Here is a 24,996-nt window from a genome sequence, read left to right as displayed (position 1 = left end):
ACTTTAGTAAATTGAAATTTTAAAATATTGGAATAATTTTTCACTTACAGAGAAAACTTTTGTTGTTTTTGTTTATATTTCTTAATTAAAATTTTTACATACACATTTATATTATTACACATATATACAATAAATTACCTACAGCAAGAAGAACCATGAAACAATCAGGAATTATATTAATGTTGCATTCATAGTGTTTTGGCTGTTTGTATTTGGCAGCCTTGAAGAAAATATCTTTCCTATCTTGGTGCGTCTAAAATTCTGAATGTAAATCAATATCTATCTAGCATATCTCATCACTATCAATTTAAAACATCTATCTAGATCTAAAAACAACTAAGCTTAATTGTAAAACTAAACTATCCGGTCTTCAACCCCATCAGAAACATGAGAATAAATAAAATTAATTACCTGAGTAGACAGGGAATGTAGGTTAGCAGCTTCCTAATGAGAAGATGACAGAGACAGTTTGCTTCCTGAGCAGTCACCCCAAACTCTCTATAACAGTGGAACATCATCTTCAGCCTTCTGGCTAAATATATCAGACAGATATATTTGTGAGGAAGGAACCATTGGGGACTTGCTTACCCTGTCTTGGCAGAGTTTGGCCGTTGACCCTGCCTGCATCCAAGCCTGCCCATTTTTAGGCAGAATTCTGTCTGTGGTTTGTTTATATTTTAATTTAAAAATATTTTATGTGTGTGAGTGTTTTGCCTGTTTGTGTGTACTACATGCATGCAGTGCCCCTGGAGGTCAGAAGAGGGCATCTGATCCCCTGCAGCTGGAGTTAACATGCAGTTTTTAGCCCCCATGTGGGTCCTGGGAACTAAACCAAGGTCCTCTAGAAGAGCAGCCAGTGTTCTTAAACATGGAGCCATCTCTTCAGCTCCTGTTTTTATTTATTTGAAACATAGTTTTACTATTCAGCCGAGATTGGCCTTAGACTTGATAGTCTTCTGAGTTCTGGGGTTATAGGTGAACATTACAGCATGCTCTAAGAGTGCTCTGATAACCACTCACCCAGTTTGCTCCCTCAGACACGTTTGTTAAAATCAGAAAAGTCATTGTTGGGACCTGAGTATTACCTAAAGTCCATACCCTATTTAGTTTCACTAGTTTCTACACTAATAGCCCTTCTCTGTCCTGGATCCATTTTAGGTCACTAGCTGTTTTTGGTTGTCTGCCCAGTTTCTTTTAGTCTGTGGAGGTTTCTTAGTCTTTCTTGCTTTGTTTTTGACACTGAAAATCTTGGGTAGTACTGTCACATACTCAGGAGAAGTCTCCTAATCTTAAGTTGTGGGTCTTCTGGTTAAACTGAGTTGATGGGCTTTTATGAAATAATGCTGCAGAGATATAGTTCCCTTCTTACAGCACATCTGAACTACCCAAACTAAGATGTAACTCTTGAGGGGGGGGGAGAGGGAGGGAGGGAGGGAGGGGGAGAGAGGGAGAGGGAGAGAGAGGGAGAGAGAGGGAGAGAGAGAGAGAGAGAGAGAGAGAGAGAGAGAGAGAGAGAGGGAGGAGAGGGGAGAGAGAGAGGGAGGAGCGGAGAGAGAGAGAGAGAGAGAGAGAGAGAGAGAGAGAGAGAGAGAGAGAGAGGGGTGCATTCTAGTGTGTATTAAAGGGGATCTGTATAAGGTTTTTCTCTGCCTTCCATTTCTTTATTCAGTGTGGGCTCACAGATATTAACCTTAAACTTTGTATTATCATCCAATATTATTCATTTTGTCTCTCAAGTTATTTTGTGTTTGTCATTGTGGCCAGTGTTTTGAATTTTAGCCAGCTTGGTAAATGTATGGTAGTATTTCATTGTTTGTTGTTTCAGAGACAGCTTCTTGTCTTTGTAGCCCAGGCTAGCCTCAAGACACAGGATAGTTCTGTCTCTGCCTCCTGAGTGCCGGAATTACAGGGTGGCATGTGCCACCACTCCTGGTTACATTGTATATTTAATTTGTATGTCAATATCTTTTCCTGTCTGTAAATTTTTAGTTTTGGCATCTGTATGTTGTGTGAATGCCAGATCAGACACTTGTTCATTTTTAATTTGAGTTGGTTTTCCTTTTTTGGATTACTAGCTCCCAGGGATGAGGGGCAGGGAATTGTTTCTTGACATTGGTTACTGTTTGAAAACAGATATGCTATACTTCCCCAAGCAAGCCATCTAGATGTTTCAGAAGGGGTATCTGAAACTTCTTTTCCTATTTGCCTGTTCTTTGTTTTAGAGGTTGGGAGAATTATTAAAATTGATGAGTGAAGTAACTTGTACAGAGATAGAGTCCTTGAAGTTACTGTGCCCTTCCCTTTGTCCTTTCCAAATAGATTGCTTTTTACAATTGGTTTTATGTAAACATTTTAAAGGGGTGTGTGTGTGTGTGTGTGTGTGTGTGTGTGTGTGTGTGTGTGTGAGAGAGAGAGAGAGAGAGAGAGAATATGAGAATATGAGAATTTATATACATGTGCCACGGTGTGTGTGTGTGTGTGTATGTATGTGTGTGTACATGTGCCATGGTGTGTGTGGCAGTCCAAGTATAGGTTGTGGGAGTCTGTTCTCTCCTTTTTCATATTATGGAACTCAGATTGTCAGGGTTGGTGGCAAATGCCTTAAGCTGCTGAGCCATTTCACTAGCCCTAAAATTTATTTTAAGAATAATTATTTTTGTAAAAAGGGAAGTATTAAGAATAAAAGTTTCCTGTGGTACTGTTGTGCAAGGCTAGTCACTATTGACGTCTTGGTGTTTTTCCTTAGGTTTGTGGAAGTGCATGGTGTTGACTTTTTCCTCACACTTGATAAGAGACAATATACAGGTTTTCTCCCTACTTGTCCTAATGATGAGTATTTTTTTTTAAAGATTTTATATGATGTGATGCTGAAGACCGTAAATGGTCTAATACTAAAAGGTTCCTACAACTAAGTTCTTCCTACTTTTGTTTTGGATAATATACTAAAAATCCTTATGCATAGTTTTTTGTTTTTTTTTTTTTTAATCACAGAGTTAGTTTTTTAATTAATACAGTCAAACTTAATGCAAAGAGCCTGTTCTTGTTACAGATCTAATCACTTCGGAGTTTTTTTTCCCAAGGAGACTAGAGGAAGAGTTGGTAGTAGAAGTACTCACATTTCTCCTGTTGTGGAAGGAACAAAAGGTTGATTTTCAGTTTTAACTTTATATTAACTGTCAGCTTGTCTCTGTTCTCTGAGTCTGTGCCATGGGTAGTGTAATACTTTAAGCAGCCCGTGGTGCTGACCCTCTGGTGAGCTGGACTAAAAGGTTACCCCAGCCTTTCAGGACTTCCCAAGCGCAGTTTGTGAGTTCTCGAAAGGACTTAAGGAAAAGTGCAGCTCTGTGATGTCAGCTTCTTTGTAGAAAGGGCAAGGAAAGTTCTCTTCTTTTTAAATATTTAAGTGGGCGCCTCACACACTGTGAAAGTGGCCTGTTGTCTCTGAGGTGCCTCACACACTGTGAAAGTGGCCTGTTGTCTCTGAGGTGCCTCACACACCGTGAAAGTGGCCTGTGTCTCTGAGGTGCCTCACACACTTTGAAAGAAGTGGCCTGTTGTCTCTGAGGTGCCTCACACACTGTGAAAGTGGCCTGTTGTCTCTGAGGTGCCTCACACACTGTGAAAGTGGCCTGATGTCTCTGAGGTGCCTCACACACTGTGAAAGTGGCCTGTTGTCTCTGAGGTGCCTCACACACTGTGAAAGTGGCCTGTTGTCTCTGAGGTGCCTCACACACTGTGAAAGTGGCCTGATGTCTCTGAGGTGCCTCACACACTGTGAAAGTGGCCTGTTGTCTCTGAGGTGCCTCACACACTGTGAAAGTGGCCTGTTGTCTCTGAGGTGCCTCACACACTGTGAAAGTGGCCTGTTGTCTCTGAGGTACCTCACACACTGTGAAAGTGGCCTGTTGTCTCTGAGGTGCCTCACACACTGTGAAAGTAGCCTGTTGTCTCTGAGGTGCCTCACACACTGTGAAAGTGGCCTGATGTCTGTTTCATTCTTTTTCTCTTCAGCTTCATTCTCTTGCACAGCGGACACGGCTGTGGCTCTGCTGATCTTCACCCCTTTTTCTTTCAGCTCTGACTGCCCTGTGATGCCCCTTACAGCTGCCTAGGAACTGAGGTGTGCTGCTTGAGCTCTGTCAGTTGCAGCAGCCAGGGCCCTGGTTTGCCTGCTCTGCCCTGTGCCTTAGGCACTGGCTTTCCACTGTCAGTGCCCGCCATTCCCTTTATAAAACTCACCCCATAACGCTGAGGTTATCTGAATGCCGAGTCCTCAGGACTGGTAGACTGCACCTTAGTGTATATTTGCAAGTCTGTTTCTTCCTTTTTTAATTGCCAATTTCACATACTATAATTACATATTCAACTAAATATCATGAACTGATTTTTTTTTTCTAAAAATGTGATTGCATTAAAATTAATTTGAGTGCTTTGGAACACTCAAAAATAGTTGAAAAATTAATGTTTATTTTAAGAATAATTCTTTTTACAAAAAGGGAAGTATTAAGAATACTAAGCTAAGGGTCTTGGGTGAAAACCCAGTTCAGATATGGGATTTGTATCCTTAGTATCATGGTCCTTACTGTGCTTTAATAACTGTCATCTCAACTGCATCACCTGACTCAGAAATTGCCTAATGAATGTGCAGGTTTGTGTGTGGCATGACTCTGTCACAGATGTACTAAAGTGCATGTTTTGATTCATTACTGTTCACTTTGGATAAAGTGAGTCTTGCTATAAGTCTTACATATAGTTGAATGGAAGATATGTGGGCAAATTGTAATTAAATAGGTTTGAGTCAGTGTTGGCAAGCTGCACCTAAGCCTTCAGTCTGTGTCTGACTGGGAATTGCAAGTGCCCTCATATACCTGTGTCCACATACTTGCAACCTTTGGAGCTAGATCACAAACTGTGCTAATTTGCTTCAACTTTCTGGCTCTTTGTTCTCCAGTCTGCCTTTTGGCCCCATGTTGTGCTTGAGTTAGAAGAAGCTACTGTTACTGTCTAACCTGGTTATGCTACTCAGAGTGGTTTGTGTCGGTGGATGGATGTGGTTTGTATATGTGGCCCTCTGTCTGGACTCTTCTGACAAGGGCTTTGAAAAATTGCTGTTTTAGTTTATTGAATTTTGGAAACATAGAAATGTTATCTGCTTTGTATATCTTTTATATTTTTGGTTGTGAGCCTAGCCTTTAACGACTGAGCCATCTCCAGCCCTGCTTTGTACATCTTTAAATTAACATCTTAAAAAGAGACATCTTTAAATTTACAGAAGTTTGTAGAAATACAGGTCCTCATGAATAGCACAAAATAAGCTGACTTACGAATTCCCATTGTCTTCTGGAAATTGTAATTTCTCTTTCAGGAAATCTTACTCATTTTTCAATCATTGTCTTTTTTTTTTTTTTTAAGATTTATTTATTTATTACATATACAGTGTTCTGTCTGCATGTGTGCCTGTACACCAGAGGAGGGCACCAGACCTCATTATAGATGGTTGTGAGCCACCATGTGGTTGCTGGGAACTGAACTCAAGACCTCTGGAAGAGCACCCAGTGCTCTTAACCTCTGAGCCATCTCGCCAGCCCCAATTCTATTCATTTTTAGCAGTGGTCAGCAAGTTTTTCTGTAAAAATAAGATTGCATTTGAGGCTTTTGTTGTCTGTCATATGAAAAGCAGCCATGACAATATATTAATAAGAGGGTATGGCTGTGTCCTAGTAAAACTTTATGAACTTTGAAATGCCATAATCTTCACATCACAGAATATTCTTCTTTTGATTTATTTTCAACAATTAAAACACATAGAAGCCCTTCCTATGTTGTGGGCCCTACATAAACAAGCAAAAGGCCATAGTTGGGCCAGGGCACACGGTTTGCTGATCCTTATTTACACTATGCTAGCAGCTTACTTTGTTTTACTCCCCTGGCAATCAAGGTCATGTGTTCTGTATTTTATGGTTCATTTTTGTCATTAATTTTTGAACATAAAACCAAAGTATGTAGATATATATGTCATATGAAATTTGGTAATAAAATTGTTCAGTGTTTCTAGAACAAATATTATCACCTTGAGATATAAATTACAAAATGAACTTATATACATAGATGAAATTTATACTATATGAGGCAATAAACCATGAGCTGTTCTTGGTGTTCCACAAGTTAAATATTGCTTAGTCAGCTTTTTTATTTTTCTTAAGATTTGTTTTTAATGTTATACAAGTTAATTATTAGTTGATCCAATCATGGTCATATAAATTACTAGTCTATTTTTATCCCAAGACTATACATCTTAAGTACAACAGATAAAATTCTATAGAAAGATAAGGTAAAATAGTTAGATAAGGTCTTCAAGAACCTCAGAGACATACAGAATATGGCATTTAAAAATGTTTCTATTATTTTAAAGATTCATTGACAATGAAACAGGTTAATTCCTGGTAATACCCAGCCTACCTCAAAGAGGATGATGAGCATCAAAGAGCCTCCTTATAGAGATGGCTTCAAATGTGGCAAACAAGCCACTGGGCAAAATATCCTTGTTTCTACCACAGACAAAATTTTGCCTTAAAAAAGGACAAGGATGGATGCAGGCAGGGTCAATGGCCAAACTCTGCCAAGACAGGGTAAGCAAGTCCCCAGGGGTTCCTGTCTCACAAATATGTCTGTCAGATATATTGGGCCAGAAGGCTGAAGATGATGCTCCACCATTATAGAGAGTTTTGTGTGACTGCTCAGGCAGCAAACTGTCTCTGTCCTTTTCTCATTTGGGAAGCTGCTGACTTGCATTCCCTATCTACTCAGGTAATTAATTTTATTTATTCTCAAGTTTCTGATGGGGTTGAAGACCAGATAGTTTAGCTTTATAGTTAAGCTTAGTTGTTTAGGGGTTAAGATGTTTTTAGATCTAGATAGCTATTTTAAGTTGATAATGATGAGATAATGATAGATATTGGTTTACATTCAGAATTTTAGATGCACTAGAATAGGAAAGATGTTTTCTTCAAGGATGCCAAATACAAATAGCCAAAACACTATGAGTGCAACATTTATATAATTCCTGGTTGTTTTGTGGTTCTTCATGCTGTAGGTAATTTATTGTATATGTGTGTAATAAGATAAATGTATATGTAAAAATTAAAAAAAGAAAAAAGGTTTATTTTTATTTATGTTTGTGTGCCTGTATATATGTGAATGCAGGTAACTGCAGAGGCCAGTGGAGGGTATGAGATCTCCTGCAGCTGCACTGATAGACAGTTGTGAGCAACCATGTAGGTATTGGAAACCAAACTCTGGGTTCTCTGGAAGAGCAACAAATCTTTTTTTAACTGCTGAGCCATTTCTCAAGTTCCTCAGTCTTTTTAAAAAATATAGCCCTTCAGACGCTTAGCAGTTTAAGCTTATTTTGTTTTTGTTTGTTTGTTTTTTCCAGACTGGGTTTTTCTGTGTAGTGTTGGCTGTCTTGGTCTTGTTTTGTTGACCAGGCTGGCCTCGATCTCATGGAGATCTGCCTGCCTCTGTTTTCCCAAGTGCTGGGATTACAGGTGCACACCATTGCACCCAGCTAAGATTATTAAAAATTTTAAGAATTGCATAGTAGATAACAATTGAGTTGTAATCTGAATAAATTAATTAAATTTAAAAAAAGAATTGCATAGTATACTTGTTAGTATGAAATAGTTGTTATGAGTCATTTAAATGCTTTGATATGCAACTACCTTGCAAAGGCAAACATTTAATTTAACTCACATTTACCGAGGTGTGGTGAGTGAAGACCCTGGTGTTGATGACTTAGACATAGGCCTTTTTTCAACATACTTTTGGAGAGGAGAAACATTCCAAAAGTATCTTGAAAGGTCAAATATGTTGAGTTCTAGAAAGGACAGAGATGGAGTGGAGAGTGGAGGAGGGAGAGGAAGAGAAAGCAAACACACCTAGGACAAAGTATAGGTCCCAAGGACATGCTGCCTTCCTGTAACCAGGCTCGCCTCTGAAAGTATCTATCATTTAGTAATGCCATCAAGTTTTGAGTTCATCTATGAATTAATCCATTGATTAGGAGAGTCCTTAAAAGTCCATCACCTCTCAATAATTGCATCTGCTAGCTGGGGACCAAGCTCTTAACTCATGACTGTTTGTGTACACTTCATATTCAAACCATGGCAGAAACTTAGTACTCTGAGAACACAGATGCATGTTGGTGATAGAATAGTAACATGTACGTCTTTAAATTCACAATAGTGGTCCCCCCCCCTTGGTTTTTCGAGGTAGGGTTTCTCTGTGTAGCCTTGGCTGTCCTAGACTAACTTTGTAGAGCAGGATGGCCTCGAACTCAGAGTGATCCGCCTGCCTCTGCCTCCTGAGTGCTGGGATTAAAGGCGTGCGCCACCATGCCCAGCTTTGGTACTTTTTCTCTTTAAAAGGGACACACTTTACATTTAGACAAGTTTGTAGAAACATAGGTCCTCATGAGTAGCACAAAATTATGAAACTGAGAGATACAGGAAAGGTGAAAGAACAGTGGTACACTGAACACAGCAAGTGTGTTTTACAGAAGCGAGTTTGAGAGATTATATTTTACTCTGTCCTTGAACATGGGTCACATAAAAACAAGCCTACTTTTCTATTAACCACAGCACCACTACCACTCTGAAGAGTAAACACAGTAATACATCCCACATTCAAGCGTCCTGTAATAGTGTATTTTTATTTTTTCTTCAGTCCTAGATCCAGTCTAGATCTGAAGATTTTATTTTCATTTTATGGCTTTTTTCTTTTGAAGTGCTGTGTATATTCTAGGCAAGTGCTCCATCAGCGAGCTGCACTCCCAGATTCTTAGTTTGTGTTTTATAGATTCTTAAAATGGTGTTTTATATGGAATTGTAATTTTGCATTTTTGTTTGTTTGATTGGTTTGGTTTTTGGTTTTGAGATAGTGTTTCTCAGTGTAACAATCCTGGGTGCCCTAGAACTCACCTGTCTCTGCCTCCCCAGTACTGGGATTAAGTGTGTGAGACATCACTGCCCAATGTTACTTTGCTTTTGTGTTTCACAGCACCGACAATTTTGATGTCCGTGTCCTGTGCTTGAATTAGCCTCACTTTTCCTGGCCAGTCTTACTCAGTTGTAATAGGTAATAGCATTTTCATGTAATTACAAACAACATTTTCTATTAAAAATGCCTCAGCTTTTTGTGTGCATGTGCAGGTATGTGTGTTTGTATGTGTTCATGTGTGTTGTGTGCTTTACTGGAAATTGGACCCATTGGTTACATGTGTTCTAGACAAATTTTTAACACTGAACTATATCTAGTCCAATAATCTTAACTGAGATTGACCACCTTTGACAAAACTTTTACCCAAGTGATGCTGTGTCAGACCCAGGATGTCATATCAGGAGTCGTTTCCTGTCTGTTTACATCAGGGTCAGCAATGTTGAATTTGTTCACTTGGTTAAAGTGACACCTCCTTAATTCTCCGCTGGCATACTGCTTTTTCCCCAAGGCAGTTATTCATCTTTGAGCTCATACTCTGAGACCAATTATCTTATTTTTTTTTCAACTTTTTACCCAGTGGTAAAATCCTTTTCAATTTTTGAATACTAGTCTACAGTCCCAGTAGTTTCTGAATGTTTAACATGTATTTCTGTATTCTTACTTAAATGGCACTGAAGCTCTACTGTACATACTTAAAGAATTTAAGCATTTTAATTCACCATTTTACCAGATAAACACAGAGTGAAGATGTAGTTCCCGAAGACTAAGAGCTGAGTTCAAACCTTAATCTCATGCCTACTGTACAGCCTTTCCGAGCCTCTGTCTCTGCTTGGAAATGAAGACAATGCCCACCCCTCTATAGGGTCATTGGGGAGAATAATGGCGTATGCACAACAGGCTGCATGGTGGTCAGTTCATAGTAGCCAGTAAATACTAACTTTTTATTTTTACTAATATAAAATTATTTAATTATATATGTTCACCAACATTTTGTAGCTGTTACAGAAATGACTCCATTGACTCATTCCGGTTTTTAGGGGGGTTTTGTTTTGTGTTTTGTCTGAAGGCTAAGCCTTCAGCAGAAGTGCTTTGGAAAACTTATGCTTGATTGTGTCTTGTGTGCTTCTTTGCAGCTGTGGTGTAAGTGGTTCCTGCTGTGTCTGCAGAAAGCAGCGGCTGCAGTGTTGTTGTTCATTGATCACTCTGTTCCCTGAGATTAAGTAGCTGGATGCAAGCTTAGCTCATTTGGTGATAGTTCTTCAGATCCATAGCTCGCCATCGTGCAGTCGGATCTGAGGATTGTTAAGGCGCCTTTAATAAATAGTCCCTGAAGATAAAAAGAAGTCAGCAAGCATGGAAGCTATCATAAACTGATAGGGCTATGTTGGAAACACTCACGAGGCGCCTTAAATTGGCTCCCACTGGCCGAATGGGTACAGATTGAGCATCAAAAGGCGGTGACTGCGGTGGATTCAGACACATCGAGCGCCTGCAGATCTGCGAGTTTGTGATGATTCAGAAAGTGCTGCTACAGTGTGTGCTCCACACCACTTTGAGTTAGTTAGATGTTCCATCACCAAAACCCAATAGATTAGCAGCTGATAGATCCTTGGCCTGCATGTCAGCAGCTTCCACATGCATTCAACATCCCAGACATTTAAGTTCAAAACTAGGTTGTGGCTTGTCAGGACTACACTTTCTCACATCTGGAAATTGTAGATTTCAGTTTCAATTGTATTGATGCTTTCCCCACAAATTTCTGATGTGATAAAATAATAATTACGCTGTTTTGATTTCTGCTGTTACTAGATAGAAAGGTGACAGTTGTCTCCTTAAATTTTAGGGAAATATATTTTGGTATGTGAAGTCCAAGATGGATGCCATTATAAAAGTAGTCACTGAATTTTTCCCTTTATATGCATATATTTGAGAACTACGCCCTAAATGGTGCTTGAAACCACATATGAAGATATTTAAAATAAAATGTAAAGACTTTTGGTGTTTAATGTGTATGTGGTTTTGTAATGGCTTATATAATAAATAGATATAATTCTGATGTTTATGGAGACAGTGATTACTCTGCTCTTAGGAGTTTGACACACTGAAGAGCTGTGCTGTCAGAATTGCTGATTGAGGTTTTATAATTATATACAGTGTTTATAGAAATTTACTAATATCTAAGACTTTTTGGAGTTTGTATCACAATTTCACATTTAACTAAATTCAGTGAAATTGGCTTGATTTGCTCATTTTATGAATAAAAATGACTATGTAATTAATAGTTAATTGGTCATTAGAAAAGGAGGCCATCATCTATGAGGTGTCTTTTGTTGTGCAAAAGGCAGACACATTACAAAAGCTGTTGCCTTGACAAGCTCACAGAATACTGGTAGGCTGTCAGTTCTGCCAGGACCCCTACTGCTGCACAGTTCAGGGAAAAAAGGTTTTCCTAAAATCTCAATTATTTAAGTCATTTGTGATGAATTTTCCATCGGGCAGGAGGAAAAGAAAAAAAAAATGATTAGCAAAGATCACACCCCTGGGATAAATACAAGGTTACACAACCAGCTTCTCCTTTTCCTTAGTCCTGCAGTAAACAGAGCTTTATGATTTAAGGTTGGGGGCACCAGGAAACATTTGGTGTTTTTATAGTCTGGAAAAAAACCAGTAGTTCCAGTTAGAGACAGTTTACTGACTTTATTAAAGCTATATATTTGTTGGAACTTTTAAAAAACATTTATGTGACTTAGACTTATAGATCTTTAAAAGAATATGAAAAAGTAAAAGCTGGAATCTGTTCCTACAGAACCATCGCAGAGTGTCCTTAGCTGGCCAGTCTTCATAATCAGAAGCTGAAGGCGCTGCCGCCATGGTGTGGGTGGAGGTGTTTATGCTCCTATTGATGCGCTCTGGGGAATCTGCACAGAAAAAAGAGCAAGTTTCTAATCTTTGTTTCACTAATAATTAGACTTTTCTGGCTACTTAATTTTTCTCTTTCCACCTTTCCCTCTTTTTCAAAATATTAAAATGAAACAGGATAAAAACTTGGAAGGTGTGAGCCCATCTATTTTTTAAGATTCTCTGACTCAAATCTTTTAGAAATATAATTGGACCCAATTCATCTTAATAAGTATTTCAGTATTTATTGAAAACTCAGTCCATAAAGGCATTTTTAGGCACAGGAAATACAAGAACTGATCTATTTAGACAATAGTTCGGTGGGGTTTGGGGAGGAAGGGACGATGTTGAAGGAGAAACAGTATGTAGACAGAGAACCTCTACAGACTGTTGACTTGTACACTATACTCTGTAGAAATTCAGCTGATATTCCCCAGAACAGCTTCTCTCACTGTCAGACCTCACTTAACCTTTCTCGTTCTGATGGGGTTTTCTGGGTAGCATTGCCATACTTTATTACAAAGGATAAGCTGATGTTTCTGTGTGGCAATTACCCTAAATTTTGCCTTCCCTCTTAGATCACAAGGTCACTGAGAACCCAAACTGGCAGAGTTCATCGTGACATGCCCAAGATCTTAGTGTGAAGTCTAGTAGCTGGTAGGCATTTAACAGTGACCCCGTGAGTGCAAAAACAAGACAGAACATGGTTCCACCTGGGCTTTGCTATTTGTACTGGACTGTCTGCAGAACCAAACGGCTGCCATCTGGGGAGTTCAGCTGCGCTTCTTTGCGAAACGTCATCCCACCTGTGCTTGTTGAGTGTTTACATCCCCTCAGAGAGGGGCAAAGAGGGTCACGAGCCCCTCACTTGAGTACTCTGCCAACTGTTTTTATGCAGCTCTGCCCTAATTGCATGTGGCCTCAAGGAGGGTGTGCTGGCTAGTTTTATGTCAACTTTGACACAAGCTAGAATCATCTGAAAGGAGTAAGCCTCACCTGAGAAAATACTTTCATAAGATCTGGCTGTAGGGCATTTTCTTAATTAGCTATTGATTAGGAGAGCTCAACTCATAGTATGTGGTGCTATTTCTGGGCTGGTGGTCCTCGGTTCTATAGGAAAGCAGGCTGAGCAGGCCATGATGACTAAGCCACTAAGGAACACTCCTTCGTGGCCTCTGCATCAACTCCTGCCTTCTGGTCCTGCTTTGTTTGAGTTCCTGTCTAGCTCCTTTCAGTGATGGATGTGGAAGTGTAAGCCAGATAGACCCTGCAGCAATAAAAACCCTTACCTAGAGTAGAGGGGCTAGAGTAAAAATGCAGGGAAAGGCTGGAGAAGACATCTATGTGGCTGTGGGAAAGTCGTCTCTCCATTGAGTAAAGACTTTCTGATGCTGCCTTTTTGAGGCAGCAGCTTTGTATGTAAGAAGGATCCGTAAGTACGTCACTCCAGTAAGAAACCCTTTACGTATACTCTGTAAGTAACTCAATGGCTCCCCAGAGTGAACGTTGGTGGAACTGAGCCTTGATTTGCTGTTGGGACCTTATGAAGTGGGGTAGACATTGTTTATGTGTCCCCCAGTTTTAGCAGTAGCACTGAAATGAATGTATCCAAGGCCGTCTTAGTAAAGAAAAAGTAGGCAGTAATTGAATTTGCTTTCAAAAGGGGAACAGGCCGTCATATTAAATGGGTAGGCACCAGTAACAGCTAGCCTGTACCCAACTTTGAGAGTCCCTGGGCTGATGTAAGAGGCTACGTGGAAAGCTTAACTTGCACCATGCGCTCAGATGCATCCCTGATTTATCCGAGGAGCTCTCACTGGAGGTCTGTGGATCCATATGTACCCTGTGGATGTACACGGGTTCCTTAGGGAACATGTGAACTGTATGGATTACTTTATAGGCATCTAGGTGGCTTGTGTTGTGATTAATAAAATTCAGGCTCTTCTGTTTGTGGTGGGTTTTCATCTTGAATAATTTCTTACCAGCTTTAACTAAAGTCAAAGTTCTCACCTTCGAAACTTTAGCTTTAAAAAGAAGTTGTTCCACTTTGCTGTGGATACTGGGGAGCCAGTAAAGGGCTGTAGGCAAGGATTCACATGGCCTCCTCTTGTTGGTCCCTGTGGGAGGATGGACACAGAGAGCTTGAAACCACCTCCTCGTTGCTGGGCGTGTGAGGGTGGCTGTTGTGAGGTAGTGAAGTGAACACAAGGGCTGCTGGTGCTTTTTCTAAAGCCTGAAAAAGCAGGTAAACACCTGTTCTCCAGCATGATATGGTGAAAACACACACACACACACACACACACACACACACACACACACGCACGCACACACACTCACACTCACTTTCTCTCTCTCTCTCTCTCTCTCTCTCTCTCTCTCTCTCTCCCCTCTCATGCTTCCTTAACAGAAATTAAAGCTTTGAATTTTACTTTTTTCTCTATTATTTTCTTTGTCCTGATTCAGTCTTCTTCTTCTTCTTTTTTTTATCCTTTTCAACTTGTGACCCTTCGATTGAAATTAAATTTGTACTGTAAGTTGAGTCCCTGAATCTTTTCTTCACAAGCTTTCTTTGTATTTTCCAAAAGAAAAAGGATTAACTCAGGGTTTCTAAAGTAAAAGCAAAGATTGTGATTAAAACTGAATTAGAATCTTTATTCTCTATTATTTGCCAATAGCAAAGTAAATAGCCTAGTCTTAAAGAAGCTTTAAAGTAAGTCCCAGAGCCTTTGAGAACCCTTGGATTTTAATTAAAGAAACACAGAATACCATCACTTTCTGTTTGTCAGTGGAAAAAAAATATGTATTTTTAAATTTTCAAAGCTTGCCCAGCAGCACATGGAGCACATCTGTTGGTGTTGAGAATTTGGGAGCACAAATGGATTCAGATGTTGAGGCGCTTTGTCTTTACTGGCCCCAGCACACCTCAGCAGTCGAGTGTGGCACAGCCACAGTTCTTGAAAACACAGCAGCTCAGGTTACTCCTAAAGCAGTCTCTTGGGGACTGATAAAGTCAATCTCTGTTTATGTAACGGAGTCAGGAGCAAGGGTCTGCTGTAGTACTCTGCAGATGGGATTCCACTGGTGTTGTCTTTCAGGGAAGGGACTGGGTTTAATAAGCCTGAATTCTGACCTGAGGGGCGGTGCAGTGCAGCCCCACTCTAGTGGGTCCTTTTGAACTATTTTTGATTAGGTGGTGCTAGAACAATTGGTTTTAGTAAAGTCAATAGGTTTATTGTGGAAAGTGGGATACTGATATCAGTTTTACCTGATCTTTTTTTTTTTGTACATTGCTACTGGTGTTCAGTCAGGGGCAGGGAAGTGAGTAGTCTATGCATGTTTCAGTGATTTCATCTATTTTGTATACTTAAATTTCAATTTAACTTGAACTTTCAAAACAGACTCTGCTAGTTTAGCCTATTCCCAAATGCTCATGAAATCCTTCCCATTTTACAAAATATTTACAAAGTATTCTTGAAAGTAAAATCTCATAAAGGTCTTTAGTTTGGGACCAGAGTTCAAAGGAAAGTCCGTTTGGTTTTGATTTGAAAACTGTAAAAACAAAATACCCTCGAAATGGCAGGGTGTGAATTGGTAACTTCAATTTTATTACAATCTGCCAAGCCCATCCCCAGATGTTTCCAATTAAAAGCCAAGAATGTAACTTGGGTGAATATCATATGAAAGCATTTCTTTACTTTTCTCTGATTTTTTTTTTCCTGAGAAAACAGTCTCAAATCTTTTAACTTTAATTAAAGAAATAATTTCTCATTTAAATGTTGTTTAAACTTTCACAAAGAAAAGTGCAATATTCAAAGAGAATTTTTATATCTCAGCTTAGCAAGCACATATGGCTCCAAATACATAAAGGTTCATGTACTTCATCTTCCAAAGGCCAAAAAGAAAAATTTGAATAGCTATTAAAGCCATTACAAATTAAAATCCTGTATTTCTGGATTTAATATAATCAAAGAGTTAGTTCTTTTAACACTGTAAATTGTTTAAAGAGGGATATTTACTCATTGCTTCCTTTTGGATTTTTGGGGGCATTTTCCATTATACTATAAAGACTACAACTTTCTTTTATTTGGGACCAACTGCATTCAGTTGTAAGCAGTGCTTTGCTGGGAATCTGGGAAGACAGGCAATGGAACAAGATGAAAGAAAGCGTAATGTCATTTTAAAGCCCACGTTTCCTGATGCTTCTCCAGATAATACCAGATCATCCATGGATCCACTCATGAGACTAAAACCTCCTTCCAGTGTGTCATTCTGTGTTAAGAGGAAGGTAATAGCCATGAAGTTGACTGTATGGAAATTGGTTTGTTTTTTGTTTTTTTTTTTTTAAGAAGAAGATGGAGTTACTCTTTATAACTAACTCAACGTTCACATTTTAAACGTAAAGCTAATGATAAATTTGTTTTTGAAGCTTGCTCAAACTGTGAAGACACAGGACCATATAACTAGCTGTAAAGATGAAACAGTTATCTGTCATCTCTTATTTGGTAGAATTTTGATGGATATAAATTTGGAGTGCTAGAGGTAGCCGGCGATGTAGTTGTTTTTTGTTTTCCCTTTCCCCAAGTCAAGATTTCTCTATGTAGCCTTGGCTGTCCTGGACTCCCTTTGTAGACCAGGCTGGCCTTGAACTCACAGCGATCTACCTGCCTCTACCACACTGAGTACACAATGTAGTTCTTAGATCTGTGTTTGCTGTTGGTGAGAGCTTGGTTTGCTTTTCTGTTTTTGTTGTGTTATTGTTGTTGTTTTTTTCTCCTGACATGATGCTACTTAGCTTTTAAGACATAATGTATAGAGACCTTTGCTGCTGCTGCAGAGAAAGCTGATTCTTTGACCTTTGATGCACCAGCCGCTCACGTGTAGTCCTCATTCTTTTCAGTACTACCTTTTCAGTACATTCTGTTTAGTACTGTGTGCCAGGCAACTGTTGTGCCACTCTCTGGCAAGTCATTGGACACAGCTGCCTCCTCTTCCTTCATAGGTAGTGAGCATATGTGTAGGCTCATGTCAGGTGCCAAGTGCATATATTGAACTGGCTTTGAGTATTAAGACCTGGAGGTTATTTTGTAAATATGTGGGGGAAATTGTGAATAATCTTAGATTAAGCTGTGGAATGACAAAGGAAATGTAGAATAGTTCATAGCTCATCAGTGACATTGCATGGTCTTGCTGTTTTATCTCTACAGTAGCAAGAATGTCTGAGATCTAGGAATGCAGCTCAGGAGTAGAGTGCTTGTAGCAGTACACAGGTCCTGGGTTTGCCCCCTAGCATCCTGCCTCTACCACCAGAAAGAAGGAATGCCACAAGATTCGATTCAGATACTATGAGGATTATGCGCCTATATTTTATTATTTTATATGTATGAGTGTTTGCTTGCATGTATGTCTGTGTACTGTGTGTATGCCTGGGGCCAGGAGAGGTTACTGGTTCCCCTGGAGATGGAGTTATAGACAGTTGTGGCCTTCCATGTGGGTGCTGGGAATTGAACCCGCGTCCCTTGAAGTTGCAACAAGTTCTCTTAACCACTAAGCCATCTCTTCGGCCTGAGGACTATGCTCTTAAGCAACACAGGGAGAAAACATTGTTATCTTTACCACTAGTGAAGAGGCTCTTTCTAAAGTTGCATTTTATTCCCTCCCTTTGTTGTCTTCACTTAAGTGAAGCTTAATAGGAAAAGCCATGCTCTTCTTTGAAAAGAAAATGCAAAGTATTTTAAATTAAATGCTTTGGGGCAAAAAAAGTGAAATTGACATGAGTGGGTAGTTTCTAACTTTGTTTAATATGAAATCTCTCTAATTGCAGTGGTATTTATAGGCCTTCTTAGGGCAGTGAACTTGGCTTTTCAGCATTTGGGCTTTCCCAAGAGCTGGAAGCTAGTTTTATACAATACAGGTATGGTAGCGCTGCATCCAGAGTGTAAATTCAACAAATATTGATAGACTCCTGCATGTCATATTAGTACATACAGCAGGACACCCACTATGCTCATAGGAAAGCAGGAAAGGTGGGATGTGGTGGTAGATTCATTGTTGATTCATCTACCGTTTGTTTACAGAAAATCAGCCTAGGCTGAAAACACAATCTCTGACTATGTATTCTAACAAGTTTTAGAGAGGTACAAATTGACAAAACATAGACAAGAGTGTTGCTATGCCTATGGGTGACAAATAGTAAGGAGGATCGATGGCCTTCATCGGAGGTGTGACATCAAGAACCATGTAAAGTGCCTTGTGTTGAAGCTCTGCCGCTCAAGAATATGAAACAGGAGGGTTCAAGTTCAAGGCTTCTTTGGGCAACTTAGTAAGACTGCTGCATAATTAAAAATATTATTTTTAAAGCTAAAGACAAAAGGAGGCAGGGATTTAATGTAGCTCTGTGGTACAGAGTTTGTATGACATATATAAACGCGCTGGGTCCAGTCCACACACACACATACACACACCACCACCACCACCACCAACAACAACAAAACAGGCATAAGAATGACTAAGACCAGAGAGAGACATTGAGAAGCCCTGAGGTGTATGTAAGCCTTGCATGTTCCAGGAGTTAAAAAGAAACCAGTGAAGCCAAATTGGCACGGTGGAAGAGGGACAGTTGCAGAGAGCCAGGACAAAAGGATAATGACTGCATCATCTAGCACCTTGTAGGCTCTGCTGCAAATCAAGCATGCGTGGAAACCAAATATGCCTGACGGTATGAAGAATCTATTTTCAACTTTTTTTTTTTAAACATTTTGGGTGGTGGTAGCGGTGTGATTCATGTATGCCATAGTATGTGTGTAGAGGTCACAGAACAATTTGTGAAAGTTGGTTGTCTTCTTCTACTATATAGATTCTAGCGATGTACTTGTGTCATCAGGCTTGGTGACATGCTCCATTACGCACTTGTAGGCCTTCCATTTTTAAATGGATTGCCTATACACTGTGGAAGGATAAGACCATGAGGGCTCATGAGTATAGGGTTTCCTTAGGACTTGATAAGAATAGAAAAAGATGATGGCTGTACATCTTTGAGAACAGTAAATAGTGGATCCTGTGTTAATGGGAAGATTTGATAGTATATGAATCCCATCAGTAAAAAGCCATGACTAATCTGATGCTTAGGGCTAGTTAGAACCATTTCATACAGTATTCTGCCTGCATGTGTGCTGCAGGCCAGAAGAGGGCACCAGATCTCATTATAGATGGTTGTGAGCCACCATGTGGTTGCTGGGAATTGAACTCAGGATCTTTGGAAGAATAGCCAGTGCTCTTAAACTCTGAGCCATCTCTCTAGCCCAGATAATTTTGTTTTTGCCTTTGGAAATTAGGATTTCTAACTAGATGTCTTAATTGGAGGAAATGCCTGAGTGTTGCATGCTGTGTTTCATGGGAAGTACTAAGATCCCGGTCCATCATAAAGTCTGTTACGACTGACAGATTACCTCCATGCTTTATGTACATTGAGTAGAATGTAAGATGGTTTTTAAAAAGTATTATTTTACATTAATTGGTGTTTTGCCTGTATATATGCCATGCCTGTGGAGGCCAGAAGAAGGTGTTGGACCTCTTCAAACTAGAGTTGCATATGGTTGTGAGTTACCACATAGGTGCTGGAAAATGGAACCCAGGTCTGCTAGAAAAGCAGCAAGTGTTCTTAACCACTGAGCCAACTCTCATCCTCAATGGTGAGATATTTTAGCCTCTGGTTATCAAAATGAATGCAACTTTTAGGTTGAATTCTGACTATTATGCTAGACCTGAGGTAATTTTTACATAACTTATTCAGTGGCTCTTTCATAGAGTGGAAAATCTGACCAGTATGGTAAAGGTTTTCAAATTATGGTCTAGAGCACACAAGTGAGAAGAAGAATGCTTTTGTTCATTGCCTTGACCAAAACCAAAGCAAACAGTTCCCCTCTGGGAAGATGATCTTTTCTAATGGACGTGGAGCAGGAAATGTGCTCAGCTGGGCTTTGAGGCCTTCCTCCTTGTGCATGTTTTAGGGTTAACTCTGGCATTTTAAAAACTCTTCTTCTATGACAACCTAGTAAAGTTGATTGAAATATTATTAGGCCATATTATGAGATCTCTCTCTCTTCCCCCTCCCTCTTTGTCTTTCTCAGTAGATTTGAATTTACAAATAGTCTTAAGCAATTTTGATTAAAGAGACAGCTGCTGAATATTACAGCTATATTTGGAACAAAATAGTATCTTCTGTAGCAACTCAGATCTAGTCACTCTTCTTCTGAACTGTTTGTCACTTTGAAAGAACTCCTCAAAGCTGTGGAATAAGCTGTCAAAGGTGTTACATTTTCAAAATTCTAAGGACTTCAGAAATCTGTGCTAACTCACATTTTTTCATTTATCTCAAAGTTAGCACCCTAGGAAAGAATTAATCTGCTTTTACTTCATTGTTCAATCTGAATGTGTATACTTAGAGGTTGATTAAATATTTTTCTTCTGACCACAGGAAAGTCTGTCCAAATCCTTAAGTAATTACATTCTTAATGCAAACGTCTCTCATTTTCTTACAATAGGGAACAGGCAGGGTGGCTTTCACTTCCTTGTGCTCTGAATTAGGCTTTGTGAACTTCAGTCACATGCCTCTCAACCAGCTTAGTTTAGAAAGCGCATATTTCACAGTAGTTGATGCCACAAAACTGTGTTCTTTAATGGGGTGAGAGATTATCTGAAGTATTGAAAAAAGCCTACAATTTGAAGAATAATATTTAATGTAATTGACAGGTTTGATTTCAAATGATATAAAGAAGTCAAAATGTATTTCTGATCTTTTAGTGAGTTAAGTATTTAAGGAATTAAAAATAAAATGAGAATTCCTCCTATGAGGGAATAGGACCTTCATAGAACGTTGTGAAACCTAAGCACTTTGAGGACTTGTACCTGTGACACATATGTAATTCATGTGTGCCTCACCTTCATGCAACTCAGATACTTCAGAGGACTGGTTACCAGTTACCTAAAAGCGTGGTTTTGTCAATCTTCTGGTTCCAGCACCTACTGTCTCACCGAGTCTCCTCGTCAGTGTTGTTAGATTCAGACCCTTGTTCCAGGATTCGTTCATGGATCTGTATCTGTTTATAGAATATGTTTAAGGGGGAAAGTCCACTGTTTCAACCTTCAGGACTCATGCCCAGTGTTTGCTTTGACTATAGCCTCAAGTTAGAAAATAGGATTGTTTGCACAGTTGGGGTTTTAGTTGTTATTTTAACACACTTTTCTCACTAGACATTCTTGGGGTTCTCTCATGTTCTGTTACTACATGGATATGTGCTCTTCCATTTTATTAGTTTTTAAATTCATGCCGATCATATTCTTTTTACCAAACTGAGAATTCTAGAATAATTAAACAAGATGGAGAAGATTCTGTAAATGGAGTGATGAGAGATTAGATTTCCCAGGGAGTAAATATTTCATAAAGCTTTAATACTGAAAACGGTGTAGTCCTAGCACATGACAAGTTTAGAACTCAGTATATATAGAAATTTAGCAAGAGATACTTTTAATCAGTAGGGGAAGTGAAGAGTGTTCAAAAAAAAATTATGCTGAGGCCATTGAGTAAATACAAGAGAAATTAGGCTGGCCCTTTCCATATACTGAAGTAATTTCCTACACTGTATTATTAAAATTTTTTTTTAAATGCCTGCACTAAATTTTAACCTGGCCTGCCCCTAGAGATGTTGCAGGTGTGGCTCTTGTGTCACATGCGTCAGTAGGTGGCAGAGAGGTGAAAGGCTATGTCTATGCTCAGCGTTCTGACCTATGAACATCTGAATGATTAGTAGCTTAACATTCCCTGAGAAAAGCAAGCCTGAGAGGACCACCAGTCTGTAGCTGCACAGGCCTCAAGACTGGGGGCGTGGGGCAGATCATGCCAGAGATGACCCTGCTCAGTACCATAATGCACAAGAAGGGCATTACACTCCTAAAACCACTCCTGAGACAACCCCAGACACTCAGAGACCTGGGTACCACTAAGTGAGTGGTGGAGAAGGATGTGGGTACAGTGAAGGAGAGGCAGAGCTATAGACTTGAGGGAAGCAAGGAGCAGCGTGGTGTGAGTAGCCATTGATGCTACCTGGGACCATGGTGGGGTCCTGGCCTGTACTGCCATCAAGAGCCATGTCTGGGTCCTTGGTTCTACAGCAGCAGGGGTCTGTTACCCTTGAAAGCCAGGTAGACGTCCCTAGTCTGGGATGCCACCTGGTGACGTGTTAGTATCTGAGGACTGTGCAGAACTGCCCCCTCTTCACCTGGACATCCTGGGCGTGAGAGCAGGAGAGTTGACCCTGCCTTTACCAGCTGCAAGTATTCAGGAGAGCAGCTCGGCACATTGTGAGAGTTGTAGGTAAGCCAGCCCCAAGGATACGAGTGGGAGAGCTGGCCTTACCACTTTTCTCTTGTGGATGAGGGAGAGATACTCTCCTTTTTCCTTGGCCCTTACCATCTGTGGCAAGCAGGAGAGCTGTTCCTGCCCCTCACTTGTTATAGCACGGGGAGGGGCGGGGGAGATCAGGCCCTGGATGTGGGGGTTGCAGATGAGTGGACCCTGAAGGTGGTGTGAGCATGGGAGAGCTAGCCCTGCAAATTGTCTGCCTTCTCTCACCCTTATCCCTTGCCACATACAGCAGGTGGGAAAATTGGCCCTGGGGGTCATGAGAACAGGAAAGCTTTTCCTGTCCCTCACCTGCTGTAGCACTTGGAAGAGCAAGCCCTGCACCTCACCTGAGCACCACAGCAGAGCTGGCCCTTGTTGCAAGTGTTTTTTGTTTGTTTGTTTTTTAGACTTATTTATTTATTTATTTGCTTACTTATTATTTATACAGTATTCTGTACTGCATGTGAGCCAGCAGGCCAGAAGAGGGCACCAGATCTCATTATAGTTTAAAAGTATACAAACTATGGCTTTTCTGAAAAAATTCACTGATACATTCTTACAATTTGTATCATCCTTTCTTAGCTACTCATAAATAAATGACTTATTTATTCCAGCGGATACTATATAGTGTTGTACACTTGAATTATGTAACTGATCTACATATAAAGTAGAATTTTTGAAGTTATATTTTCATGGTTTTGTTAGAATTTCTATTTTTTCTCTTTAGAATTTCTATTTTTAAGCTTTTGTTTAGATTGTTAGTAGATATGTCTTACTAGGATTGTACTTTTAAAAACATTTGCATGGACTGAATATTATCAGCCTTGAGCCTATAAACTAAAAAATTAGTGATTGAGAACAGTATGATTCTACTTTTGAAAATAAGCTTCCTTTATATGGCTTTTTATGGTTCTCTAATATATGCAAAGAAGCTTTGCTCTGTTCCTCACTAGCTCTTCAAAGACAACGTGCTTCCTTCCAAAAGAGTACAAACTCTCACTTCCAAATCAATATAGCCTGCTAAATGGCAGTGTGTCACTTTTAGAAAGCCTTGCCTTACCTATGCATTCTCTAAATACAAAAGTGATCACTGGTGTTTATGGCAAAGCCTTTTGGTTGACATTAAGCCTGTCATCATATCTTTCTTTGCCCCTTGGAGCCTCAGACTCAGGAGTTAGTGTTTCTAATGCCTGTGCCTTTTTTTCTTCTTCACTTTTCCTTAGGGTCAATATAGGCCTTCTGATTTGCTGTGTCCTGAGACGTATATCTGGGTACCCATTGAGCAGTGCCTGCCTTCTCTTGACAACTCCAAGTACTGCCGTTTGAACCAGGACCCGCAAGCAGGTATGTCTAGGGCGGAGCCCAGCTCGACATCATTACCCTTTTTGTGGCTCTCGGTAGTTTTTGGTATGTTAGACAGTGTGTATGAATATGCACACATGCGTGCACACATATGCATGTGTGTATGAGAAGGAAGACAAACAGTGAAGCAGTGTGTACTCTTGCTGCTTACCGCCTGCGTTTCTCTTGTTAGATTAGTTTTCACATGCTTTGAGGGCTGACATTTTTATCTTTAATTCTTTAACAATTATCACAGTATAAAAATCACCTACTAGTTTGCTTATTTGACCAACGTAAAGACAGAAATATTGGGGAATTAAGCTAAGTGAGTTTGTAGAACAGTGTTGTGGAGATAATTGTTTTGTGAAGTTTTTGTGGTGGTACTTTCTTCTTATAACTCTGGTGTGTCGCATCTTCTGTGCCTTCTTCCACTCCCTGAGAGAATAGCCTTAGCCACATTTTATTTGCCATCTTTCTCCTTTGGATATTAGTCTGTATTAGAATAGCCTTGGAGTTGGACCCTGACTCATGACCAACAGGTATACTATGTGCTTTTAGACTGTTAAGAAGCTTCCTTGCTCTCAGATTTCTCACTTAATATCAATATAAAAATAGGTGCAAAGTGTGGTGGCTTATGCACAGAATCCCAGCAGGTGTAAGGTAAAGGCAGGAGAATCAGCCATTTATACTCAGCCGTGTGTGTGTGTCTGTGTGTGTGTGTGTGTGTGTGTGTGTGTGTGTGTGTGTGTGTGTAAAATACTATAATGAACCTATTGTATATAATTAATGTACGTTAATAAATATAGTAAGGCTTACTTTATTGCATTATAACAAGGGAGGAAAATCAGATACAATATTAAGAATTGTCTCTTATTTATTTTGGTTTTGTTACCCAAATTAGGATATTGCGTCAGATTTATGTCAGAGACTTTTGTCGGCATTTATTTCCATTTGTTCTGCAAAACAAAACAAAGCAAACTGCTGTGGGTCCTGTTTGCTTCTCTGCAGTCTAAGTGCCACTCAAAGCGTAAAACACCTCTTGGTGTACAGGGCAGTGGACTGTGGCTTCGTACAGATGGTACAAGTTTGAGGCTCATATCATGTTGCTGTGTGTGGCTTCCCTGGACTGAAGTCCTTTGGTGTTGCAGATTTTGCTTCCTTGCTTTTATTCTGTACAAAGTCTACCGCTGAGGTGATGCCTGCCGCATGCTTCAGTAGAATACAGAAGGGAAGAAGTGGACCGCCTGGCTGAGGGGAAACGAGTGAATGGAAATCAAATGGGAATGAGGGGAGTAAGGGAAGGCGTGGCTGATTTCTTCAACTCTGAGGTGCCATGTTTTTTTTCTCACCAGTTTTTTTGG

At 39.9% G+C, this 24,996-nt stretch overlaps 1 protein-coding gene and 1 non-coding gene across 7 annotated transcripts in view; both read left to right on the top strand.

Annotated features, from left to right (window-relative positions):
* Positions 1-24,996, top strand: part of Ate1 (arginyltransferase 1) — a 126,912-nt gene that overhangs the window by 75,917 nt on the left and 25,999 nt on the right. For all 6 annotated transcript variants that reach the window (XM_051145422.1, XM_051145420.1, XM_051145418.1 and 3 more), the window contains one exon: positions 23,518-23,638. In XM_051145422.1, coding sequence (XP_051001379.1) covers positions 23,518-23,638 — 121 coding nt within the window. The remainder of the gene's footprint in view (positions 1-23,517; positions 23,639-24,996) is intronic.
* On the top strand, positions 21,581-21,710 carry LOC127190213 (small nucleolar RNA SNORA17). The gene has a single exon (XR_007830721.1). It is a non-coding gene; the product is annotated as a small nucleolar RNA SNORA17 (small nucleolar RNA).

Source organism: Acomys russatus, chromosome 5, assembly GCF_903995435.1.
Source record: "Acomys russatus chromosome 5, mAcoRus1.1, whole genome shotgun sequence".
In the NCBI taxonomy this organism is placed as follows: Eukaryota; Metazoa; Chordata; class Mammalia; order Rodentia; family Muridae; genus Acomys; species Acomys russatus.
Note: the sequence above shows the minus strand (reverse complement) of the source record. Positions and strands in the feature narration are given on the sequence as shown.